Genomic DNA, 21632 nt, shown 5'->3' with positions numbered 1-21632 from the left:
ATATGTTCTTAAGCAATCATTCTTGATTACTTGCCCTATTAATAGCTGACTGTTTACTGGGCAGTGTCCAATTATTACAGGGCAACAACAATGGCAATACTAACATTGTCTCAAGCACCTTGTTTACATATCTGCTTAAAATGTGTTTCTTTTTTTCTTTTAATCAAGTAGAACCTATTTTTGTGCTTCAAATCATTGAACACTTGATGTAATCTAAGTTGTCTAATATAGCACCATTCTGCCACTATTGATGGCCTTGCTGTGCTTGGCTGTGTAAGAAAAGGGGGCAAGCGGGAGAGGCTGAAGCAAAACATGTGCTGTTGGTGGGTGCCGGTCCGACGTTACGGCTCCTGTGTTCCAATCTGCTGTCTTTGGCAGAGAAAATTGTGCATATGTTAACAATGAGGAAGAGCCCAAGAACTGGTACACGACAACACTGTCAGTCTGGTTAGTCACTGATGTGGGAAAGTCCGAAAGAGCTAACGAGAGCTTAGTCATGGTTTGGTTAGTTTTGATGTGGTGGCCGTCTGTGGCAGGACTATGTGTTTGTTCAATGTGAGGTAGTAAGAAATCTTAGAGGGGAGTGGGTTAGTCAGGGGAAAGTGGATTAGGCCTTACAAGGCAAAACAACCTCCAATCTTGCACTTCCTCCACTTGCCTCTTGCAGACAGGTCTCATTTCACTACTTCACATTGTCTCTGTCAATTCCTCTCACTTTCTCTCTTTCTCCCTCTCTCATGCTTTGCTTCACATTTGCAACAAAGCAAGCATCTGCAAGCTGGCAGCAGATGAAGGGAAGAGGCAGTCTGGAGACTTGGCTCTGTTACTATAGGCTACTTGTTAAGGGTTTTTGGAGACGAGAACCTTTGATTCAGAGAGAAAGACCTGAAATTTGAGGCCCATAGTTGTCGATTTTGCCTTTATTAGTATGCTAGATGGCTGGTTGAGAGGCACCTCAAACCTCACTCTAGCATGCTCAAGTGATGTGCCCAACGTCATGCTGGGAATACTGCCGGTCAAAAGGCACGGCATGAAGTCATTTGTCAGATGGTCTGGGCAGGGCCAGAATCCCCATTCCTCCTGGCAGTCTAACCTGCTATCTGCCACACGCCCCAAACTTCTCACACAGGCCAAAATAACATTCCTCTCCCCCTTACCAGGTTTTGAAGCAGCACCAGGACTTCAGTATCTGAGTGATTCTGCAACGTTGCAGGGGATTCCTTATGCTAAAGTTAGAAGCATAAATGATAGGTGATGTGTGGAGTCTTTGAAAACGCAACCCCTTGGCCTAAAGGCTGTGTGGCAGCAGCAGAGAGATGAAGAGCCACATGCTGGCAGTGACATGGGTTTGGGTTGGTTGGTGGGTAGGGATATGGGATGGGCATTCCAATAATGCTGCAGTCTCGGGTGCCTTGCTCAGTAGGGTCTCTGGTTGATGTCTCTGCAAGGTTTTTTGCCACAGCTAAATGATGTAACCAGGGCAGAAATACATGTATTAGCGTTGTCATTTTCAAAGTAGGGAAGGGATGTCTAGATTAGCATATGCATAAGGTGTGAGCTGTTACCACAGGGGGTCTCCTACAGGCCGGAAGGTACCACCTCACCCCTAAACAGCTATGTACACTACAAAAGAGAGGAAGGGGCAGAGATTGGGTTATCCCCTCTCTCTAAAGTTTGAGTATGTATGATATGTGCAATAGCTCTGCTGTCTACAACCTGACCATATCTGGAACAGGAGATGCAAATTGGGGGCATAGTTCTGCTGACTAAAGCTTGAACATGTAAGTTACCGTATGTGCAATTTAGGGGATAGTTCTGTTGTCTAAGGGCGGATCATGGACTAAGCAGAATGTGATTTAGGAGGAATCCCTGCTGCCAACACCCTGACCATGTAGGTTGCAGGAAACATCATTTACGGCGGCAGATCGCCATTCGTAATCTGTTGCATTAGCATTCCTCCCTCTTCCAAGTCCCCATCCCATATTAGTAATCCATTGAATTAACCCACCTTCCTCATCGCAGTGCCCCATTTGCGATCCATTACATTATCCTCCCTCCGACTCCAGCTTCCTCGTCTACCCCATTAGCCCTGCCTCACTCTTCCTCATCCAGGTACCCCATTAACCCCACTCCCCTCGGCCCAGTACCCGTACCCCGTTACCCTAACTTACTTTTTGTTTGTCCCAGTATCCCATTAGTAATCCATTGCACTACCCCGCCTCCCTCTTCTTCTTTGCAGTACCCCATTATCCATGTCTCACTCTTCCTCATCCCAGCACCCCTTTACCCCACCTCCCTCTTCCTCGTACCTTTACCCCTCTGTCGCTTTTCCCATACCAGTAATGTAATTTAATGTAAGTGGTCTTGTATAGCTCCCTTCTGTCACTATTGGGGGCCCTTTCTGATCTTGGCTCTGTGGGAAAAGGGGGACATGGGGAGTTATTAGTGGGAGAGGTAGATGCAAAAGAGGGGTACACTGTTGCCATGCACTGTGGAACAGATCTTTTATCTTCTTGATTTCCATCACTGCTTGACGGGTCAAATTTACGTTGGCTGCTATAATTTTCAGTCACTTCTACGACAGGTTCCATACAGGATTTTCAAGCTTCTCTAAACCCCTCCAGACGTAGTCTATTCTCCATATGCAATATGTTCCCTCAACCTCCATGTTTTTCATATAGGTCTCAATAGATATTAAATCAGCTGGCTATTTTTCCCTCTTTCTAAGTTGATAAAAAGCCTGGTCTGTAACAAACATGAGGACATTCTGAAGAGAGGAGTTGAAAGTTACTGTAGTCAAACAACATAGATGGAAATGAGGAAATTCAGCATGCAGTGAGAAATAAGTTATACCAATATCAAGTGATCTGTTAACAATGAAGGGCGGAGGTAAGTGTATTTTGAAAAAGACACACAGTTGGGGATGATTGTCTTCCTTTCTTCCTTCGTCCTCAGGTCTTAGGCCAGGCTTCCGATAAAGAATGCTGTAAATTACTCTGTTGGAATTCACAAGTCTATAAATGCTTGCTGGGTTCCCAAAAGAGTGTAACCTTTAATCAGTACGACATGATTTAATTCAAGAGTCATGGCTCAGTGTTAATTCAGTTATAAACGGATATCTTACTTCCGCAAAGAATGCAAATAAAGAAGAGGAGGGTAGGCGTTTTGGTGGCATGTTGACAGCTATAAAAAAATAAACAGGGTAGGTTATTTTGTGAATCAATACAAATAAAATATAGAGGGATGGAGGCACGACCTTTAGTTTTTAACATCTATTATAATCATGCTCGTGCCAAAGTAGAAGAAGTCACCAACGTCATCAAAAATATACTGGTTTCTTGGTCAAGCAAGCGGGGTCCAACTCCATAATCATTGGTGGGGATTTTAATTCTACTTGTCTGAAGGTGGACAATAGCCTCCAGGGTCTCGACTGCGATAATACAATTATAGCAACAGACGGCCTCGAGATTCAGGGGAAAAAGGGACGAGACTGTGTGATTTGGGAACAGTTCCTGACGAGGGGGGAGTTTCCTCCAGGTCAGCTTGATATTTAAGAAGGGACCTATATTGGATCCAACCTGGTTTGGAATCACTTATTGATTACATCTATCTGGCCAACATCGACCAAGAAATGATAACCTCTTTTGAGATATCTAGGATGGATCGCAGTGATCAGGCAATGCTGAATCTGCTCTTTGATATTCTATTAAGAGGAGAGTTGATGCATTTCTTTGCTGTAATAATCTGGTCTCTAATTATCCAGGAAATCGAGTTTCTCATGTGAGCTAGAATAGTGAGAAGGTCAATTCTCATCTAGTGACGTGGTGGGACAATTGAACAGAGGAGGAGCGACTAATCCACTCTTCTCCCGCAGAATTTCAGAGCTTAATGGGGAGGTTGAAAACTAGTACTCTCTACGAGGTCTGTTGGAAACTACGTGTTTTTGTTGATAACAAACATTCTGTTCACGGTCCAGTTATAAATCTTAGGAAGCGTGAGTTACTGTCGGATGTAAGGAATATTAATACATTTTAAAATAAGGATCGTAAAGAGAACAAAAACACTTATTTTGAGGCAGAAATTTAAAAATTGGTTAAAACATCATGTACTACAGAGTTACATTAAAATTAACCAATACCTTCTGACTGATATCACGAAGAAGGACATGAGACGGATCTGGAGGACTATAAGAATCTCCACTTCAGTCTTCTTGTGTTACAGAAGAAGATTGGATTCAGTATTTCTCGATTAAAATCAGCACTAAGGAAAATCAATCTGGGGAGGAAATACAGCATCAAGACATTTAGTACAATATGATCACACAATTTTGAGATCGAGGAACTAAAAGTTAGACAAATTGCTCCTGCGGACAGGATGGCATAACTAATAGCTTATTAAAAAACAGCAGTGGGCTATATACTTAGATCCTCCTTATATTGTTTAATCAAGTAGTTTGTAGCTTTGTTATACAGACCTTCTGGAACCAAACCATAATGTTCCGATTTTCAAAAAAATGTGCAAGAAGTCAAGAACTGACCCTACTAGCTATCGTCCAATTTCTTTGATAGACACATCCTTGAATATTTTGGCAACAATTTTACTAAAAAATCTCACTAAATGGGCAGAGACAAACAACCTGTATAGTCCTTTTCAGACCGGCTATGAAAGGGGTATTGGAACCGCAGAGAGAGGTATGGCCCTGGTTTTGTGTATGTCACTAGCTAGTGGTTGTACGGGCAGAGTACTTTAAGTGGCTGTCCTGGATCTGTCCTCTGCATTTCATAATGTAAATTTGTCCGGGTTGTGGAATAATCTTGCAGTGCAGAGTCTGGGATACTTCAGTTGCTGTACTCAAATAACCAGCCCCGGGTCGGACTAAACACCCTCAGGTACTATCAATATCAGTGCCGTTGGGTCGAGTTGTCCGTCAAGGTTGTGTGATCGCTCCCACCTTATTCAACTTGTATATGTCGGGCCTCTGGAGTGCCTTGCATTGGATATGCAGATGTACCGGAATTAATGGACTTCCCTCCAGTAGGTTTGCAATACTCGCTGAATGGAGTTACACGTTTTCTAAGACCGAACCAACTGGTAATCAATCCTGCTAAATCCTTTGTGATGACAATTACGTCAGAGCGTAAACTGAAAAAGCACAACTGGTTTATAAACGACATAAGGGTGTCCAAGGTCTTGCTACTTGGGTTTTGTGTTCTCAGCTAGAAATGCCCTGCTTAAATTTAAGGTGAAACTGGAAGAGAAAATTAGATTCAGTCTATCCTTTATGAAATTCATCCAGCACAAGTTTAGCGCCTTTTCCGTTACCCTTTATAGATTTCTGTAGTTTAAAGGTCACTCCTATGTGTCTTTACAGCTCTGAATTGACAATTCTCTCTAACAAAGTATTTTGACTGCCTTGAGGGCCGTATTCTTAAAGCGGTTCTAGGAGTAACCAGATTGGTGCCCATCAGTGTCATTCTTCTGAAGACATGTCTGCTTTCTTGGTGGGCTCAACACATGAAAAAATGGATTTTCATTTATAAGAAACTTTTGACTTCTGGTCAATTCTCACTGACGTACCATCTCAGTCAGATGTTTCAAAAGGGATCTAACTGCCTCCTCCTGAAATTTCAAAAACAATGTACAAGATTTATGGAGTTAGCCTATATAACCTGTTCGACTCTCAAACGGTGATAAAAACAAACATTACACAGTGGGATAGGATACCAGACCTTGAGGACTTATTGAGGCTTAAGCTATATAAGAACAGCAGCATGTAACATGCTCCCACAAATGGCGCTCAACCCTATTTGCGCAGATTTCCCTCGGGAATGCTGCTTCCTGGACCGTTGTGGAACCTACCTAACGCAGGCCTGAAATTTGACCCGGTGGTTTGCAGAGTCCACTGGGATCCAGACCTTTTGGTGCACAAGCAGAGACAAGTGGTCAGTACCAGCATCATTACAAGGTTGCTGTACTAATAAACCCATAACTAAGTGGTGGTATTTGCGTGACATTTTATTTTTTATGTATACAGTGCTCAGAAACCACTTAAGTGGCCATTTGGTGCGCTATCCTCTAGGGTAAAAGTGCTGCTCTACCCACTCTAAAAAGCAACTTTTCTGGACAGTGTTGGAATCAGCAGATTTCCTTTCTGTTTGGACTATTGAGGGAGTTGTATACTCCGGGAAAAGGAACCCATTATCTTAAGGTGTCTCCAAAGGATGAGCTGGCCATCTATAGTGGCAATTCCAGGTACTTTTGCTGCTGCAACTGAAAAAGCCCTGCCACCCGTTCTAACGTTCTGACCACCTTTGAATTGGGGGGCCAGCCATGTATAAAACGGTGATGGGCAATCTATAGCTTTGGGTTCACATTGGGATGCACACGAACACCCCCTGGGCATTTTGATTACATTGGTGCAAGTACCTGAATTTCATTGGCAGTAACGGACAATGATTTTAGTAGAGGGTGAGATGGAACTGCCTGTTATTATTTGATTGACTTCCAGTGCATATTATGGCAAATTATAGTACTAAAAGGCCAGAAGGGGGCAACAGCTGACCAATGGTTTGAGTACAAGGGAATGAGATAACAGTGCCTTTAAAATGCTTATCGAATTCCATCACAAAAATAGAATTGTTGGCTTTAGCAATCCTCTTTTTCTTGAATCCTGCAACCCCCACTAAAGGTCTCCTCGTCCCTTCCTGCGCAGCTGTGGAGCTGCAGGTAAGGCTGCAGCTGGCACCCCAACTAGGCTGTCCTCCTGACTACTGGCTCTCTGCTACTCTGCCTCGGCCTGGGTGGCGGGAACGGTGCCATCAGGCGTACCAACAAACTTGCTCTACCTACAGTCCTTAAGTCCAACAAAGCCTCTAAAGCCTGTTGCATGCCGACAGCTGCTGGAAATCAGGCCGTCTCTCTCCACACAGTTCTATATATGTTCTCCCCCAATCTCTTCTGGAACTAACCCTGGCAACCATACGACCACAGAGCACCCAATCAGTCCTTGGAGTAGCCTATGTGCCCCAGTAGCTGTCTATGAGGAACAGGGACCATTTCTTTAACACAGAACGTCTTCTAATACCCACTTCCATTATTTTAATACTTAATCATTCCACGTGTAATTAATTACTCCTTGCTTTTTGAAAGTTAGCCCTTTTTCCTATTGCCTTTGTTGGGAAGGGCACGCAGTCTTCCCACACCCCCAAGCACTTCAGAATAAGATGCAAACCATGGGAGGAAAGATAAGAGATCAGGGGTGAGGGAGGGGTCATAAGCACTCGTCACAATCCTGTTATTGCATGCTTTTTAGATGTAGTGCACACCCACAAACAAACGCCATGTTAGAAATGAGCAGCCATATTGAAACACAAGGCCTAAAAGCAGCGCGGCAGCCAACATCCCAGGCGTAGGTCACCAACATGAGGAAAATACCATGTTGTATCCCGAGGCACTGTTGAGAGAATCCAGAGCCACAGCGATCCATAAATCCTTCATTGTCCTAAAAATGTTGCCAACCTTTGTGCTCTCGGAAGATGGTGCCCTGCAAGGCTACATGGAGAGGGCTGAGCATCTTTGTGTGATACAATCCCACGAGAAGGAGGGCACGGTCTCCAGCCCCAGTGTAAGTTATGGCACTCAAATACCCCAGATTTCAGACCTCTGAAATCCAAGGTACCAGCCAGCCCCAGACCACTGACCATAAACCTGTTCCCTGATCGATCGAAAAGATCAGAAAGCGGGGCGTTCCTGCCTTCACTTCTAGGTCATGTGATTTGTGCTGTGAGGTGCAGGGGGGGATGAAACTATAGCCCAAAACAAGGGTGGGGGACCTTGGAGAAGTGCCAGCCTGCCTGGAAACGAGGGAAGTGTGTGAGTTTGTGTGACTTCAGCTTCCCCCTCCCCACCAGATCTGTGTCTGCTTATACTAGGTGCACTGTTGCATAGATAAAGATGCATTGTTTTTTAATGTTTGCCAATTACTCTGCTTCGCACTGATGAGAGACGAAATGTCGCCCAAGTGGAGGAAGATGGGCAGACGGGGCTGGGACCAATGGCCTGGCATCCCCTATGGAGCAGGCTGACCATGTATATAGGCTCTCACCAACAAGCAACACAGGTTTTCTCTGTATTTAATGGCGTCATTAAAAACAGCATGTACTTTCATAAGGTTCTGCTCATACAGATTTTGGCAGAACGTTCCGCGGCAGCAGAATTATTTGTTGTGCATCTATTTTTGTGGAATAAACCTTGTTATCCTCGCAAGAGGTGTATTGGGCCTTTTTTCCCTAGCAGGTTGTATTTTCTTCGGTTATGCGTGTCTACGGGGCGGGGGACATTCCTACACCTTGTTCTCTTCCCATTTGCCCTGATATTCTCAAATCCTTCCTGCTCTTCCTCAAGGTCTCGTATTTCCCATGCTCCCATGCTAAAAATTCAGTAGTTCTCCTAGTTTCTATGTCGATGTGATCAGTCCGCTTGATCCCATGATAGAAAAATATTCTACCTTCTTTCCCTGTGCAATATTTGTAACTGATTTCCACCTCACTATGGGAATTTTTTCCACCCTTCTAAGGCGACGCAATAATGCCAGTCATCAGTTTCCACTGTGAGATGCACAGTTGAGATGCAGCAATCCCTCCTATTGTTTCTCCATGTGCTCCAGCTAGTACTACTTTGTCGGGGTGCCTCTACCCAAGTCTGCTTATTAGGTCCAGTACACACAAGCCATTAGAGGGAATGGTGTGTCAAGGCAAGAATACATTTGTCTGGCGCATCATCTCTTTTTTTTTAATGCATAAAGACATAATTTGAACTACTGCCCAGTTTCTGAGTTTACTAAAACGGGGTGCATTGTCCATATGACTGTTCCCTCTAGATTCCATCGTTGCGCATCATGTTCTGTCTCAGATGGCGAAGGAAATACGCAGCTATGTGATGGTTGAAATGTTTTCATTAAGATTTCAGTGGACCCTCTGTCTCTCACTCTTACTTAGAAAAGCACTCCTCCCTAACTCAGACGTCTCTAACCCCAGGTTAGTATATAGCGATTATTTACCCCCTCACTATCTAGGTTCTGGCTTGTACTGTGTCGGGGAGTTTCTCCCGGGGTCGGCTGGGCCTTCCGCGGACCTCCGGGCTGGGAGGCCCCAACTCCTCCCGTGTTTCCCAAAAATGAGTATGAGACACACACAAGAAGCAAGGTGGTTCTGCTGTTTATTGAACAACGGCAGGGATGGGTCTAGGATCGTACGCGTCCGTCCAGACTCTCGAAATTCGTGGGGCTCGCAGGCCCCTTTTTGCCTCAGTATGACGCGCTACTTGCGTCACCTGGGAAAGTTAGCGAAAAACCTATTGCTACTCTGGATTGGTTCCTCGAGTGGTAGGGTTAGTATAGCATACATATAGAGAGCATTGTTAGTGGTTGAGGGTCAGTCAGGTGGTATACTTGGGTTGTCCCTTCTATTAGATACTTGAAAATTGTTACACGAAGACCCCTAATGATTGGCTAATGTTAGTGGCGTCAGTGATGAGTGCTCCCATGTACTGATTGGTCCACTCGCGAGCCCCCCAGCCTGGGACCATCGTTGTTCCCAGCTCGCGGTGTACCTGTCATCTGCAACAATATGTAACTATGTGTTCGTGCAGACAATGCGTGGATTTGCTCATAGGCTTGAGAGCAGACCATTCCCATCGCTGTAGGTGTCCATTGGGTCATTTCATTGTTGCAGCCTGTGTCCCAGACGTGGGACCCAGGCGACTTCTCCCTCGTGGGTCTGGCACCTAATCAGGTTTGGCTTGGTCACGTGAGGAGAGACCGTGGCTGAGGCAGAATGTTGCACATTTAAAGTTGTATTTGCCTCTGCGTGCCTGGTTTTGCTTACAGGTGTGACCTTGGCGTCGGCTGGTAGCATACGAGTTGCAACATCGCTCCCTTGGCTGCCAGCTCTCGCTGGGCTCGTTCTGCATGGTCAGCACTTGTACTCTTGCTCGTTCAGTGTCCATGGCGGCTCTTGCTCGCGGCCTACTTGGGCCTGGTTCATAGGTGGGGATGTGTAATGCACGGCACTTATGTTGCGGTGTCACATGGCTTCATAGGCAGTATCATGTCTTCGTCGTATTTTCATCAAAATGCAAGGGTCGGGAGAAGCGTCAGCAAGCATGTAAACGAGTGCTTTGTGCGTCTTGTGTTTCTGCATTTCGGAAAACCTATGTGAAAAATAATAAAGATGCGCGTCAGTGGGTGTATCCGTCACCTACGTCATAGCACTGAGTATATTCTTCGTGTGGATTGGTGTGGGAGTGTGGAATATGCATGGTTCCACGTGTGTTCTTGACAGTTGGCTAGGTCGTCATGGCATCTCTAACGATGTATGAGCTTGTTGTTGAGGGTTTAGTCGAGTTCATCCATGCCGCAGGTGTCGGCTTGAGTAGGGCAGGCTGGCGGGCAGGCTGGTGGGCACATCCGTATGTTCTTGAACCAGGGTATTTGGTCGTCTGGTAGATAGACGACTTCATCTCGTGGCGGGTGTCTGGGCCGCGATCCTCTGGGCCAGGGACGCGAGGAGATTGGGGGGAGTCTTTTCTCCCATTCTCCCACTTCAACTCGAAATCATGACCTAAAGGTGGGATACCTTAGCTATCTAAACTCTCTCGGGCGTCTCCTAAACTGTGGTTAATAATCTAAAGGTGTATTAGATTGTGCCTTACAGACACTCTGCCCAACTCGATCTCCATTCCAAAACACTTGCGTATTCATTTCCCTCTCACTGCTTGGTATTCTCCTCACTGTCCCCTTCCTCAAATTCCACCCTTCCCTACTGCACTCGTTCTCCTTTGTCCCCCTGTATCTTACCCCTTCTATGTCTCGCCTCCACCCTTTCATGTTCTTACTCTCTCTGACACAACTCCCACTTCTGCGCTACAGCTCCCGCCTCCACACTACAGCCTCTGTGCTACAGCTCCCTTTTCCACACTACAACTACCACTCCATCCCACCTCTTACTCACACATGCACTTCATAAACACTCCCTACTGTTTATCTTGTAGCCACACTCGTTAAACTCACACATGTTCACCAGACAGTATCACTTGCACTCACTTACCAATACTTCAGCCTGCTCCACAAATCGGCTGCACACTCTGCTTCTCCTTTCATCCTCCTATTGGTCTCTTAATCTGCTGCCTCCTCCTCTGTCCTCATTCGAACAACCCACACCTTCCTGATCCCTTACCCTAACCAACCTGGCCCAATTTTCCCTGCACAGGGATGTTCAAAATCGCAAAGATGTTAAATAATGTCCTAAGCCCTACCCCTTTTCTCTGTGGGCTAGCTGCGGAATAGCGATGGCGAACCGATCATTCGATATCCAAGTACGTGTTGGGGTGCTTTGGTCTGGATCCCCCAAAGGTAAGCAGATTGTGAGGGGCGGTCTGTGCCCCTTTTTATAGTCCGTGGTGGTCTAGGGGGCTTGCTGCTGCTCAGGGTTGTTTGCTGTTGAGGCTGGGTAATGGTGAGTGGTTATTTCTGCAGCTGCGCAGGAACAGCAGTTCCCTGCCGCCTCTCTCCCCCCCCCTCGCTGGCCGTCCGCCTCTGGCATCGAATCAGTAAGCTATGGATGCTGGAGGGTTGCTCTCTCGGCCAGTTCCAGTTCTCTGATGTCACAATGCATCCAGCGTGTGGCACTGAAGGACCATTTTCTTTGCCAGTTCTTGCCGTTGCACAGGTCTTGTATTTTGGCACCATGGAAAACAGAATCTGGTGAGCATCTTGCTTAGGAGGCATAGAGTGAGACAAGGGGGGAATTTAAAATGCGGGATATGTTCCCAGATGGTACTGTGAACTTAGACTTTCTTGAGACGGTGGTAGATGGGCAACTCAAACGCTTTCAATTTCATTGAATGAAGGCTGCATTTGCCGCTAGATGGCCGTCATTTCCCTTGGAACCTCCAACCCATGAATGTATAAGAGCCATGGTGACTGATGGGGGGGGGGGGGTGGGACAGAGGAGAGCGGTCTCGATGTTATACTCTCTAGTACAAGCACACTCCACCTCCCGCAACACTATCAAAGGGGTTTGGAAGCGGGATATGGGCATTGAACTCACTAAAAATGTATCCATGAACTCAGGGCTACGACTGATGCAATTTAAAATATTGAATCAACTGCACTATACTCCGGCTAAATTAACCAAATTTGTGGAAGGCTGTACGGGAAAATGCCTGAAATGTAATGCACCAAATGCAGATGCCTACCACATGAACTGGACATGTCCTTTGGTCATGGAATTCTGTGGGGAAGTTGCTGAACCTCTGGAGGAAATCATGTCGATCCCAGCATCCCTATCTCCCTTGAAATATCTGTTTGGGGATATTGGTAAGGTGGCAGAAACCACAAGGCGACTATTTAATCTCATGTGCCGTTGCAAAACAATGTATCTTGAAATGCTGGAGGTCCGCAGGGAAACCTGATTGAACTGACTTTCTTGAAGATTTGTCAATGGTGAACGAGAATGAGGAAGAATTTGTATTGACTGTCCATTCAACCTGTCGACCCATGGATATATGGACCCTGTTTCGGCTATATTTATGCAGTCTGCTACCCGATGTAGACACTACGCCCCCATCTTATCCATAATTCATCATACCCGTTGCCATATGTGTAACTGTACATTGTAATTATGTCTGGTGCTCCTTGAAATGTCTATGGTATGGCTCCGCTACGATGTAACTCTTTCTGATAAATAAAAGTAAAAAAGAAAAAGAAAAAACGTGGGGGGCTGGAATTGGGGCCCTCTCAATCTTTCACCATCTTTCTCTCCCTGATGGAACTGCCTCTGGATTTCTCCATGCTAAGCTGCCCACTCAAGGCTGAGAGGTGGTGGGGGGAAACGGGGTCCTATCTCCTCTTGATCAAGTCAGGGTATTCGCTATGTCACAGTTATCTTGAAGTTGAGGACCCTCGCATTTAGACATTTTCTTATGTGTGATTTTGTATTCTCATTTATGACATACAAAAAGATAGTTTGCTTTTGACAGAGGTTCTCGAGTACTCCGTCCCACAAATTAAAAGCCCTTCATCTCTTATTTCCTATTGGATAGTATTGAGCAGGCGCTTTTATTCAGAAGAGACATGGCTGTGGTGCAACAAGGTCTCATAACTCCCAAGCCTACTTTTACCCTTAAGTGGCTGTGTATTTTCACTTTATTGGTTGCTAGAATGTATTTTCAGGTGTCTAAGCGGTGGTTAGGCTGTTTTAGGTTGGATTTATTTGGATGGCAACAAGCATTGACCTAGTTCTGTATTACAAGTATGTACTGATCCTGGTTTTCTAACTCCACAGAACATGTGTAGTCATAATTGGTGTCCTTTTTGATTTCCACGTTCAAAGATTTTAAGATTCCGGTTGCTTATATTTTCTCAGCATGACATCAAGAAAGAATTATAATCCATGTGGCAATTACGTTCTGTAGTAACAGTCGCCAAACCAAAACTGTCACAATTTGGTATAAAAGTGTTTAGTCACCCTGTTTTAATGTGCCTTTTCTAGAATGCATTCATATATTGATCCATCTGCTTTTACAGGCTACACATCTCTGAAGAACAGGCCATTTCTTGGACACCCCTCTTTTAATCCACCATCAAAGAGCACCCGTGGCCTGATGCCGAGGCCCCCGGCCGTTCAGCCTGTGAATGGACGGATTGACTGGATGTCTAAATATGGAGGGCAGAGATAAAGCATGCAAGACACCTTTTTTGTGGTCACACACCCATTTCTCCTGACTAGGCGGATGTATTTTTCATCACAAAATGGACAAAGCTAGAGCTGTTGCTTGAACTTTATATTCCGTTAAGAACAGAAAATGGCATCTATACTTGGCTGCACGTTAGAACCTTATTTTAATTGTATTTATTGCAATGCAATTTTCTGCAAAATATATTTGTACAAATTGTATTTTGATATCATGTATGGGGCCAGCGAAGTTCTAAAAAGAAATATATTTTTATTTATTTGTTTTTTGGCATTTTGCATAACCTCTTTTGTAACCGTTTTTGTTCTAATTTATTTTTCACCAATAATACCGACTTTTTGAACTATATATTTTATACATCACATTCCAGGAAACAAAACATATGCAACCACAATGTACTAGGTAGTATTAAAAGGTTAGTCTGAAAATTATTTCAACAGGAGTTAATCTTTTAGCAGTAAAACACTACAGGGATAGTTAAGTATGTTGAAAGATGCATCTTTCCAGTAGACTTGCTCTAATTTTAAATAGTGACAGCATCTAATCTCTCACACTTTATAGAAAGTTGATGTACTAACCATTTTTGAAGTTTGTACAGGCATGGAAATGCAGGAACTTTTAACAATGTCCTTGTACTGGCAATGCTCCAGTTGTTAAGGATATTTTTTTTGTTAATGATTTTGTCTAAGGTGGTGTTTCGCATATTTTTTCAAGCAACATTGTTCACATGCTTGCCATGCTACAAAAATCTACTGTGCCATATTTGCAATTATATTGTATGTGTTGATTTTAATGGGCAACCATGCAAGTTATGCGCTTTGTTTTCAGGGTGTCGTCCGCTAGAGTTCTTCCTACTGTGCTGGTTCTTTTTGACAAAGTTGTCTTGTAAAGAAGCGGCTTGCTAATCTTAATATTTTAGCAATAGACAAGCAGCAAAAGGTATTTCTATTTATTTTCTTGTTAGTCCGATAATGTACAAGAAGAACCTATTCTTCTTGTTTCCTGGAAGGGATGTAGGTGTAGTACAATCAATCAGGGCCAGTTCCATTGCCATATTTGCAGAAAGGCTATTTACAAAATGGGGACTTTTGCAGTGTTTAATGTATATGGGCTGGTAAATCATTATATGGTATTCATTTTGCATACCAGTTGAAGGCTTAACTCTCTGTGCCAAATCGTTATGCATCTATTTTAAATATTATAATGGTAATACTGTTTTTTTTCGCCATAAAACAATGTAGCTTTCTGTCAGATGCACGCCTTACCTGTGCTCTTTCTGGGTCTGGTCAGGGAAGAGAAAGAGTCTGTTCTTTCGGGAGGCCACCCCAACCACCCTCTTCCTTACCTGTGCTCTTTTCTGGATCTGGTCAGGGAACAGAACGAGTCTGTTTTTTCGGGAGGCCACCCCGACCAGTGACTGAAGAGGGGTTAGGGAGAGGCTGAGCCTAAGGGCAGATCTTGGCATGGGGAAAACCCTGCAGTAGAAACGCAATCCAAGTCAGCAAGGCAAAAGGATGTAGCTAAGTATGCACAGACCCTCGAGAGGGCTGGAGCAACGGTAGGGCAAAGGCTGGAGCAGAATAGCAAAAAGAATGGGGAGGAAGCAGTGAAGAAGTCCAACAGAGGTAATCAGGAGCAGCAGAACGAAATTAGACAAGAGCATCAGGGGAGAACAGGAACTTCAGAGAGAGGCAAGCAGCAAGGAGAAAACGAGGTAGGAGGGAAACGAGCATTATGGCAACAGGGGAACAGTTGCAATGCAAGGGCTTACTGGTGCCAGTGATTCTTGTAGGCAGAGCAAGGTTGGTGTGCCTTCAGCGGGCCACGTCGCTTTCCCTCTGATGCTCTGTGGTGGCAGCCATCTTGGGAGGTCAGGGTGGAGCAACGCAGCTGCCATGATGGAATGGGAACCTTCTTCTACCAGCGCCACCAGAGTGTGCTTTGCGACTGCAGGCAAGACGTTCTGACACATTTATTTGGTTCCTACTCATTCCGGTGATCCTCGGATGGTTGTCACGGACTGGTAATTCAAATATGGCAACAGGCAAAAGGTCATCATTTCATTGACATTTATGTAGAGGTCCAATGTCTTTCACATCTCATTTGTTTTTTAATAGACTAACTTATTTCCAAGCTTGTCCAATGACTGAACTAATTTAGACATTTGATCTCATGATTTGTATATTAACGCACATACCATAGTGTATGGCTAGAAAAGGTCTGTACACATTCACACCAAACCAAGCCCATGCCACATCTCTACATTTGTAGCTTAGCCTCCACAGCATCATTTCATTTGTTTCCTTTATTAGTTGAGCGAATGCACTGCACTTGTGGTCTTTTGGTCAGATCAACCCAGAGCATTACGTTTTATCACACTTTATTTAATGGAAGCACTTACTGGGTTTCCAGTTTATGGCTACGAACACTGTATACAATGACTCGTCGAATTACCACAAGTGCTGCTTTCTGTGTGTATACTATGGTCAATCCACACTGCTCTTAAGTTGGTTGGTTGCTGTAATGAGTGCTCCAACAGTCTAGTGTTCTCCTAGATTTCAGGACTTTGTAGTCTGCACACGGTCTCCCAACCTGATCACTATGGTTGTCAACAAAGTGCTTTCTCAGTTAATCTTAGAGTGCACTTGGTTCCTGCTACTGGGTCATACCCTGCGCTTCAACCCTCTCTTAATCCTGCAGGTGGTTTGACTTAATTTTAGGAACATCTCCAAGGTGCCCTCTTTGTCTTAGTTATATGGTCTGGCTCTAGAGGTTACACTACCTTATGCAGCCTGTTCTTTGTGTACAATCCCATCTATGCATAGATCAGTGCCAAAAAATCTATTTCTGCAAGCACTGACAAATGGTACTATCCAAATACCAAGATGGTACTTACATGAACTACTGGTCACTCTGAAGTACTGAAGGCAAAGCATTCCAGCAGGAATACCCCCAACACTATGTTGGATAACTGTCCCAGGCCCTAACGAACTCAAACGATTGCAGGAACGAGTAATGTCCCATTGCTTCTCTGAAACTCAAAGGGAATTATATGGCCACCCAATATTATGATTTGATTGCTTATACTGGCGCATATAGTCATCTCATCAATAAGAATGCTGGTTCTCTCCAGCCAAGCTTTAAGATGCTTAAGTTTATATGCTAATTCATCGTTAAGCACCTTGGGGGTGCACTATACCGCCCAGTAATGGGCATCCAGTCTCAAGGAGTAGTTGAGCGAAGCGAGTGCCATTACTTAAAACTTCAACATGTAATACTTGTTAAACGCAATGTTTCTTTCAAGCGCCACTTGCGAGCAAACGTCTGTTCCAGAAATACATTGTTTCCCAAAGTAAGAAGACTGCCTCGTTCCAAAAAGGAAGGAGCTCAGATAAGGGCCCCTTTTTTATTTCATGGCAGGAAAGGCCAGAGGTAATGCAGTGGCGGGGACAAAAATGTACATTTAAAAAATATATATAATTTGGAAAACAAAGGGAGTTCAACAGGGGGTGAGGATGGTGAGGTGGCAGGCATCTTAGGGCTCGCATACATGGTCATAATACCAGCAAATAAGGCCCTTGATCTGACCTAAATAACTGAGATAGTCGCTCTGGGTGCTAATCTTGTAGCCATTTCCACTTGTCTATCAGTTTAGTTTTTGATGATGGCATTTATTTTCAGTAAAGAAACCTTTAGCGCCTGACTCCTGCTCCTCGATTTGTCGCAGTCATGGCTGCATTTGCAGCAATTATCCGAGGTGATTATTGAATTATACTAAGGTAATGGTGATACACGGCTGCTGTCACTGTAGGGGTTTCTATGCGTTCTAAGTCCAGACTATTAGCAAATTGTGTGTCTTGAGCCTCTTTCTTAAAGTGAGCCAAACTTCTCTCGGGTCTTTAGTCGGTTTTTTACACACAATTCAGGTAAACATTCTCATCTGTTGATAATTCAGGCTCTTCAGAAAAGAGTGAATATCTTCCAGGCTCATAGTTCCACATCTGATAGATGGCATTCCAATAGTCCGGTTAAGCATGGAAAAATAGAGTCCGCTTGACCGCTTAAGGGAACCAGAGAAAGCACCCCATACCTGATGAGGTCCTTTTTTGCCTTTGCTGATATAGGACATCTTCCACAGGCTTGCAACTAGAATCTGTTCTGTAAAGTTGTGGGTCACAGCTAATGATTTTTCCAGAGAATCTCTGGGGACAATCGTATTTGCTCGAGAAGTTCAAAGCCTGTAGTTTCCAGATGAGAATCTACTCTATATCAATGGTTTGGAGATTAAGGCAATTTCAATTTAAGGGCTTTCATTCTGTCTTTTGAGGGAAACCATTTCCTTATTTGCTTGAAAGGTGATGTTCTTTGTGAACAAACTAACAAACGGACACTCTCAGCTGTACCATTTGACCACTGGAGAACAGGGTTATACAATATGTCGCTGGTATGGGACATCCTTTGGTATTTTGATAATCATGTTGTAACTTGGTCTGACTAGTTCTTGTATGCATTTCCTCCATTCTTATGCCATTCAGTGTGTTTTCCAGGTTTCCCTGTTTTTAGCAAAATAGGATATATTACTCTGACATGATGACTGCAGCAATACAAGCTCTTCCGGTCAGGAAGGACACAGTTCCCAAACATTGAAGGTGTGGGCAGGTGGGTTGTGCTATCTCTCGCAACAATCCTTTAACTGGAGGGCTGCCATCCTGAACTTCTAACTTACAAACACTCTCCTTTCTATGCAGAATTCGCTCCATTTCCGCATGGAAATAATAAACAGTAAACAATATATATTAGTCCATTCAGGCAGAACATGTGTTTCATTGCGCCTGAAAAATGATTCCAGAGCAGTTGCATGTGTCTTTGGAAAACATTATCCAACATTGCTGGTCTTGCACACATTTCTACTTTGTTAGTCTGGGATGTGAATGTTTTTAAAGTATGGTGCACATTCTTTTTGAGCAACTTCAGTGATTATATACAGATAACAAGCAAGGTCCACATGCAGGATTAGTGAGTGACAGGTTATGTTGGACAAGAAACCTTGGATATTTTTTTTCAAAACGATAAAACACTGCATCCAAACTCTTTTATCCTAAAGAGTCTGATTTTTGCCCAAACAAAGAAATTGGTCTTCCTACTTTCTTTTCTAATCTCACTGGAGGAAAAAAGGATCCTCCATCTGTACGTGGGAATGTTGGTGAAGCCCTATGTATAGAGTACTGCATTGGTTGAAGCCCCCACCACCCCGCGCCCCCACAATTTTGTTATTCGCTCTTGCCAATTGTAGAAATCCCATTTAATCCAAAAGTCAATAATCTAAAATCAGGCTAACTGTTTTTGTTTAACAAATTTGAAGCGTGAATCCATTGACCCAGATAGTGTAAAGAACCAGGCAATGCCTCCTACTAGCTGAATTACCTCTTGCATTCTGAAAACCTGTTGGTTCAGGCTGCTTCTAAAATGTATGATCGAGCTCGAAAGAACAAATCTGCTTCAGTGACCTTTCAGAGTTTCATCAAATGAGCCAACCAGGCTATTCCCCATCGTATTTGCCAACCTCACTTAGTGTATTTCTATAGATATTACCTTTTTGGTTAGGATTATTCTGGTGGTGCTGCTACCCACTTCACCTGCCAAGGGTTGTCCATGATTAAGGTTGTTTCTGTTTCAGTGAAAGGGACTCCAATGTGAAGGGAAATGAATGTAATTCCCTTTTGTAATCATTGAGCTCCATTACTTACTTTGCTGGAGTACAGGAACTAATGCAGTTGATTGTGGCTTGCAGAGCTTAGGTGTGGGCTGGGCTGTGCATCTGCTTAGGTCTCTTTTGCCATGTACTGAGGAATGCATTGTGGTACTGCCAATCAGGCCATTGGAGTCCCAGGCATATGTCTGGATGGGACTGAATACATTTGTGTACCAGAGTTGGTGTGGTGAGTAACTTGTACCCTACGTCAGCATTGAAGCTTTCCACCAAAGATCTGGATTCTTCAAAATGTCTTAAATGTAGGAGACTCTATTAATAATACTGTCCGTTAATAGTTGCTTTTAAAAGCAATATATTCATTGTTACATATTTTCTGCTTCCGAAATTGAATTTTCAGTTTCGGAAATAATACTAATTCCAGTTCCTATTATGGGTGTTGATTTGTTAACTAACACTATATATTCAGTAGAACAATCCACCTTTGGCATGCTCTAGTAATCTGACAGGTGGTCAAGTGACCATTGTTTGAAGGAACATAATGCAGTGTATGGGTCTCTTGAATTTGCTTGGGAATTCTCATGGAAGGAAGCAAGGAAGCAAGGAAGGAAGGAAGGAAGGAGTAAGTGGTTCAAGGTATGCAAGAGCTTCCAACTCCTGTAAGATTGTGAACTAAGTGAAACGCCTAGCTGATGAGTAAGCTCTTGATGTCCCAATCGAATGACATGCGACTAAAACTCTTAATTCAAATAAGTTAGACACACTAAAGCTATGGCTGTTTGATAGAAAGTGATTTCCATAAGCTTCTTAGCAAGCAGGATGGTGATTTTCTTTATTAATCCTGCATGGTCCATTTGTCCTACTTTTCTAACCAGCTAAAGCATCTTATTTTCATTAATTGAGACTAGATTTGAATATAATGTACAAGCTAAAAGATAGCTTATATCTGACCTTCACACTGTATATCAATACTCCTATGGACCTTGATCACCTTCTAGAGGAGCGTGGGAAATTTGCAAAAAGTATTTCAAAAATATATTTCCATTATGTCCTTTCCTTTTTATTAGCCTCCGTCTGCTAGTAACAAAATGCAGTCCCCTCTTAGTCCACGCTAGTGAACACACATGCATAAACAAGTATCCTCCACTGCTGCAGTGTATGCGTTCCTCTTTCTTTATTAACTAGTCCTTCCATCTCAGTTGTTTAAATAGAGTGACTATCACTGGGATACCACTTTTCCAGTTTATAGCTTTCCTATTATACATTTTAGTTTTTGAGTGTTCAAGTTCAATTTCAGCTATTTATTTGAACCAAGACTAACAACCAAAGTCAGTTTGGGCATTGCAAACGAATGTCACAATCACATGGAGTTATCTGGTCACCAATACATGTTTGTTGACAGCCTCATGACACAGTAAGAACGGGAAATTCTTTACAGTACCCTGTCCCTGTCCTCAGTAGTTAGGCCACACTTTGTAGTGCACACCAGGGAACTTTATATACCAATTATAAAGCCATCGATTACATATTTTATATCTTTTTGTTGCAATGTTGCCAGTGACGTAATAGTGCAGATTGTAGTTTATAGATGGACATGATGCAAAGCAATATTTTTATATGGAATTTTTATGGTATGAAATTATTTTTCAAAGTAAAGGCACACTAGACGAGGTCATCCCTTTTGCTACTATGTTAGAATTAGTTTTATGCAACATATCAGGCTTTACAAATGACCCACATCAGCATTCTTGCATTCATTTCTATTGTCTAGCTGCAAATTTTGTAAAAACGTGTAATTCTATGCATTTATTTGAACACAAAAAATGTTAAGTGGTCCTTCATTTCAACTTTCTTAAAATGTATGTGGGGGATGTTAACCACCTCGCATGTCTTTGCAATTTAAACTTGGGTATTTTTCCCCATGGAAAATATGTGAATTACTTTGTAATAAACATTATTATAATTGAAATGATAGACTTCACGTGTGCATGAATCACTTCTGAACTGTTTTCTGTTTGCTGCCTGGCATAGTTCTAATTCTGAATTTTCCTTATTAGATGGATAGTAATGGCTCCTGTCACCAATGTTAAAGGTATTTATGTAGCGCACTGTCACCAACGTAGTTGGTCTCCAGGCGCTCATGCGGATCTGTAAACAAAAGGTGGGGGGA

At 43.4% G+C, this 21632-nt stretch overlaps 1 protein-coding gene across 3 annotated transcripts in view; it reads left to right on the top strand.

The window, feature by feature from the left end:
* Positions 1-21431, top strand: part of CILK1 (ciliogenesis associated kinase 1) — a 488937-nt gene extending 467506 nt beyond the window's left edge. For all 3 annotated transcript variants that reach the window (XM_069606120.1, XM_069606118.1, XM_069606119.1), the window contains one exon: positions 13586-21431. In XM_069606120.1, the coding sequence (XP_069462221.1) occupies positions 13586-13737 (152 nt within the window). In that variant the 3' untranslated portion in view covers positions 13738-21431. The remainder of the gene's footprint in view (positions 1-13585) is intronic.
* The last annotated feature ends 201 nt before the right edge of the window (positions 21432-21632 follow it).

This window comes from Ambystoma mexicanum, chromosome 4p, assembly GCF_040938575.1.
Source record: "Ambystoma mexicanum isolate Mex_15411 chromosome 4p, UKY_AmexF1_1, whole genome shotgun sequence".
In the NCBI taxonomy this organism is placed as follows: Eukaryota; Metazoa; Chordata; class Amphibia; order Caudata; family Ambystomatidae; genus Ambystoma; species Ambystoma mexicanum.
Note: the sequence above shows the minus strand (reverse complement) of the source record. Positions and strands in the feature narration are given on the sequence as shown.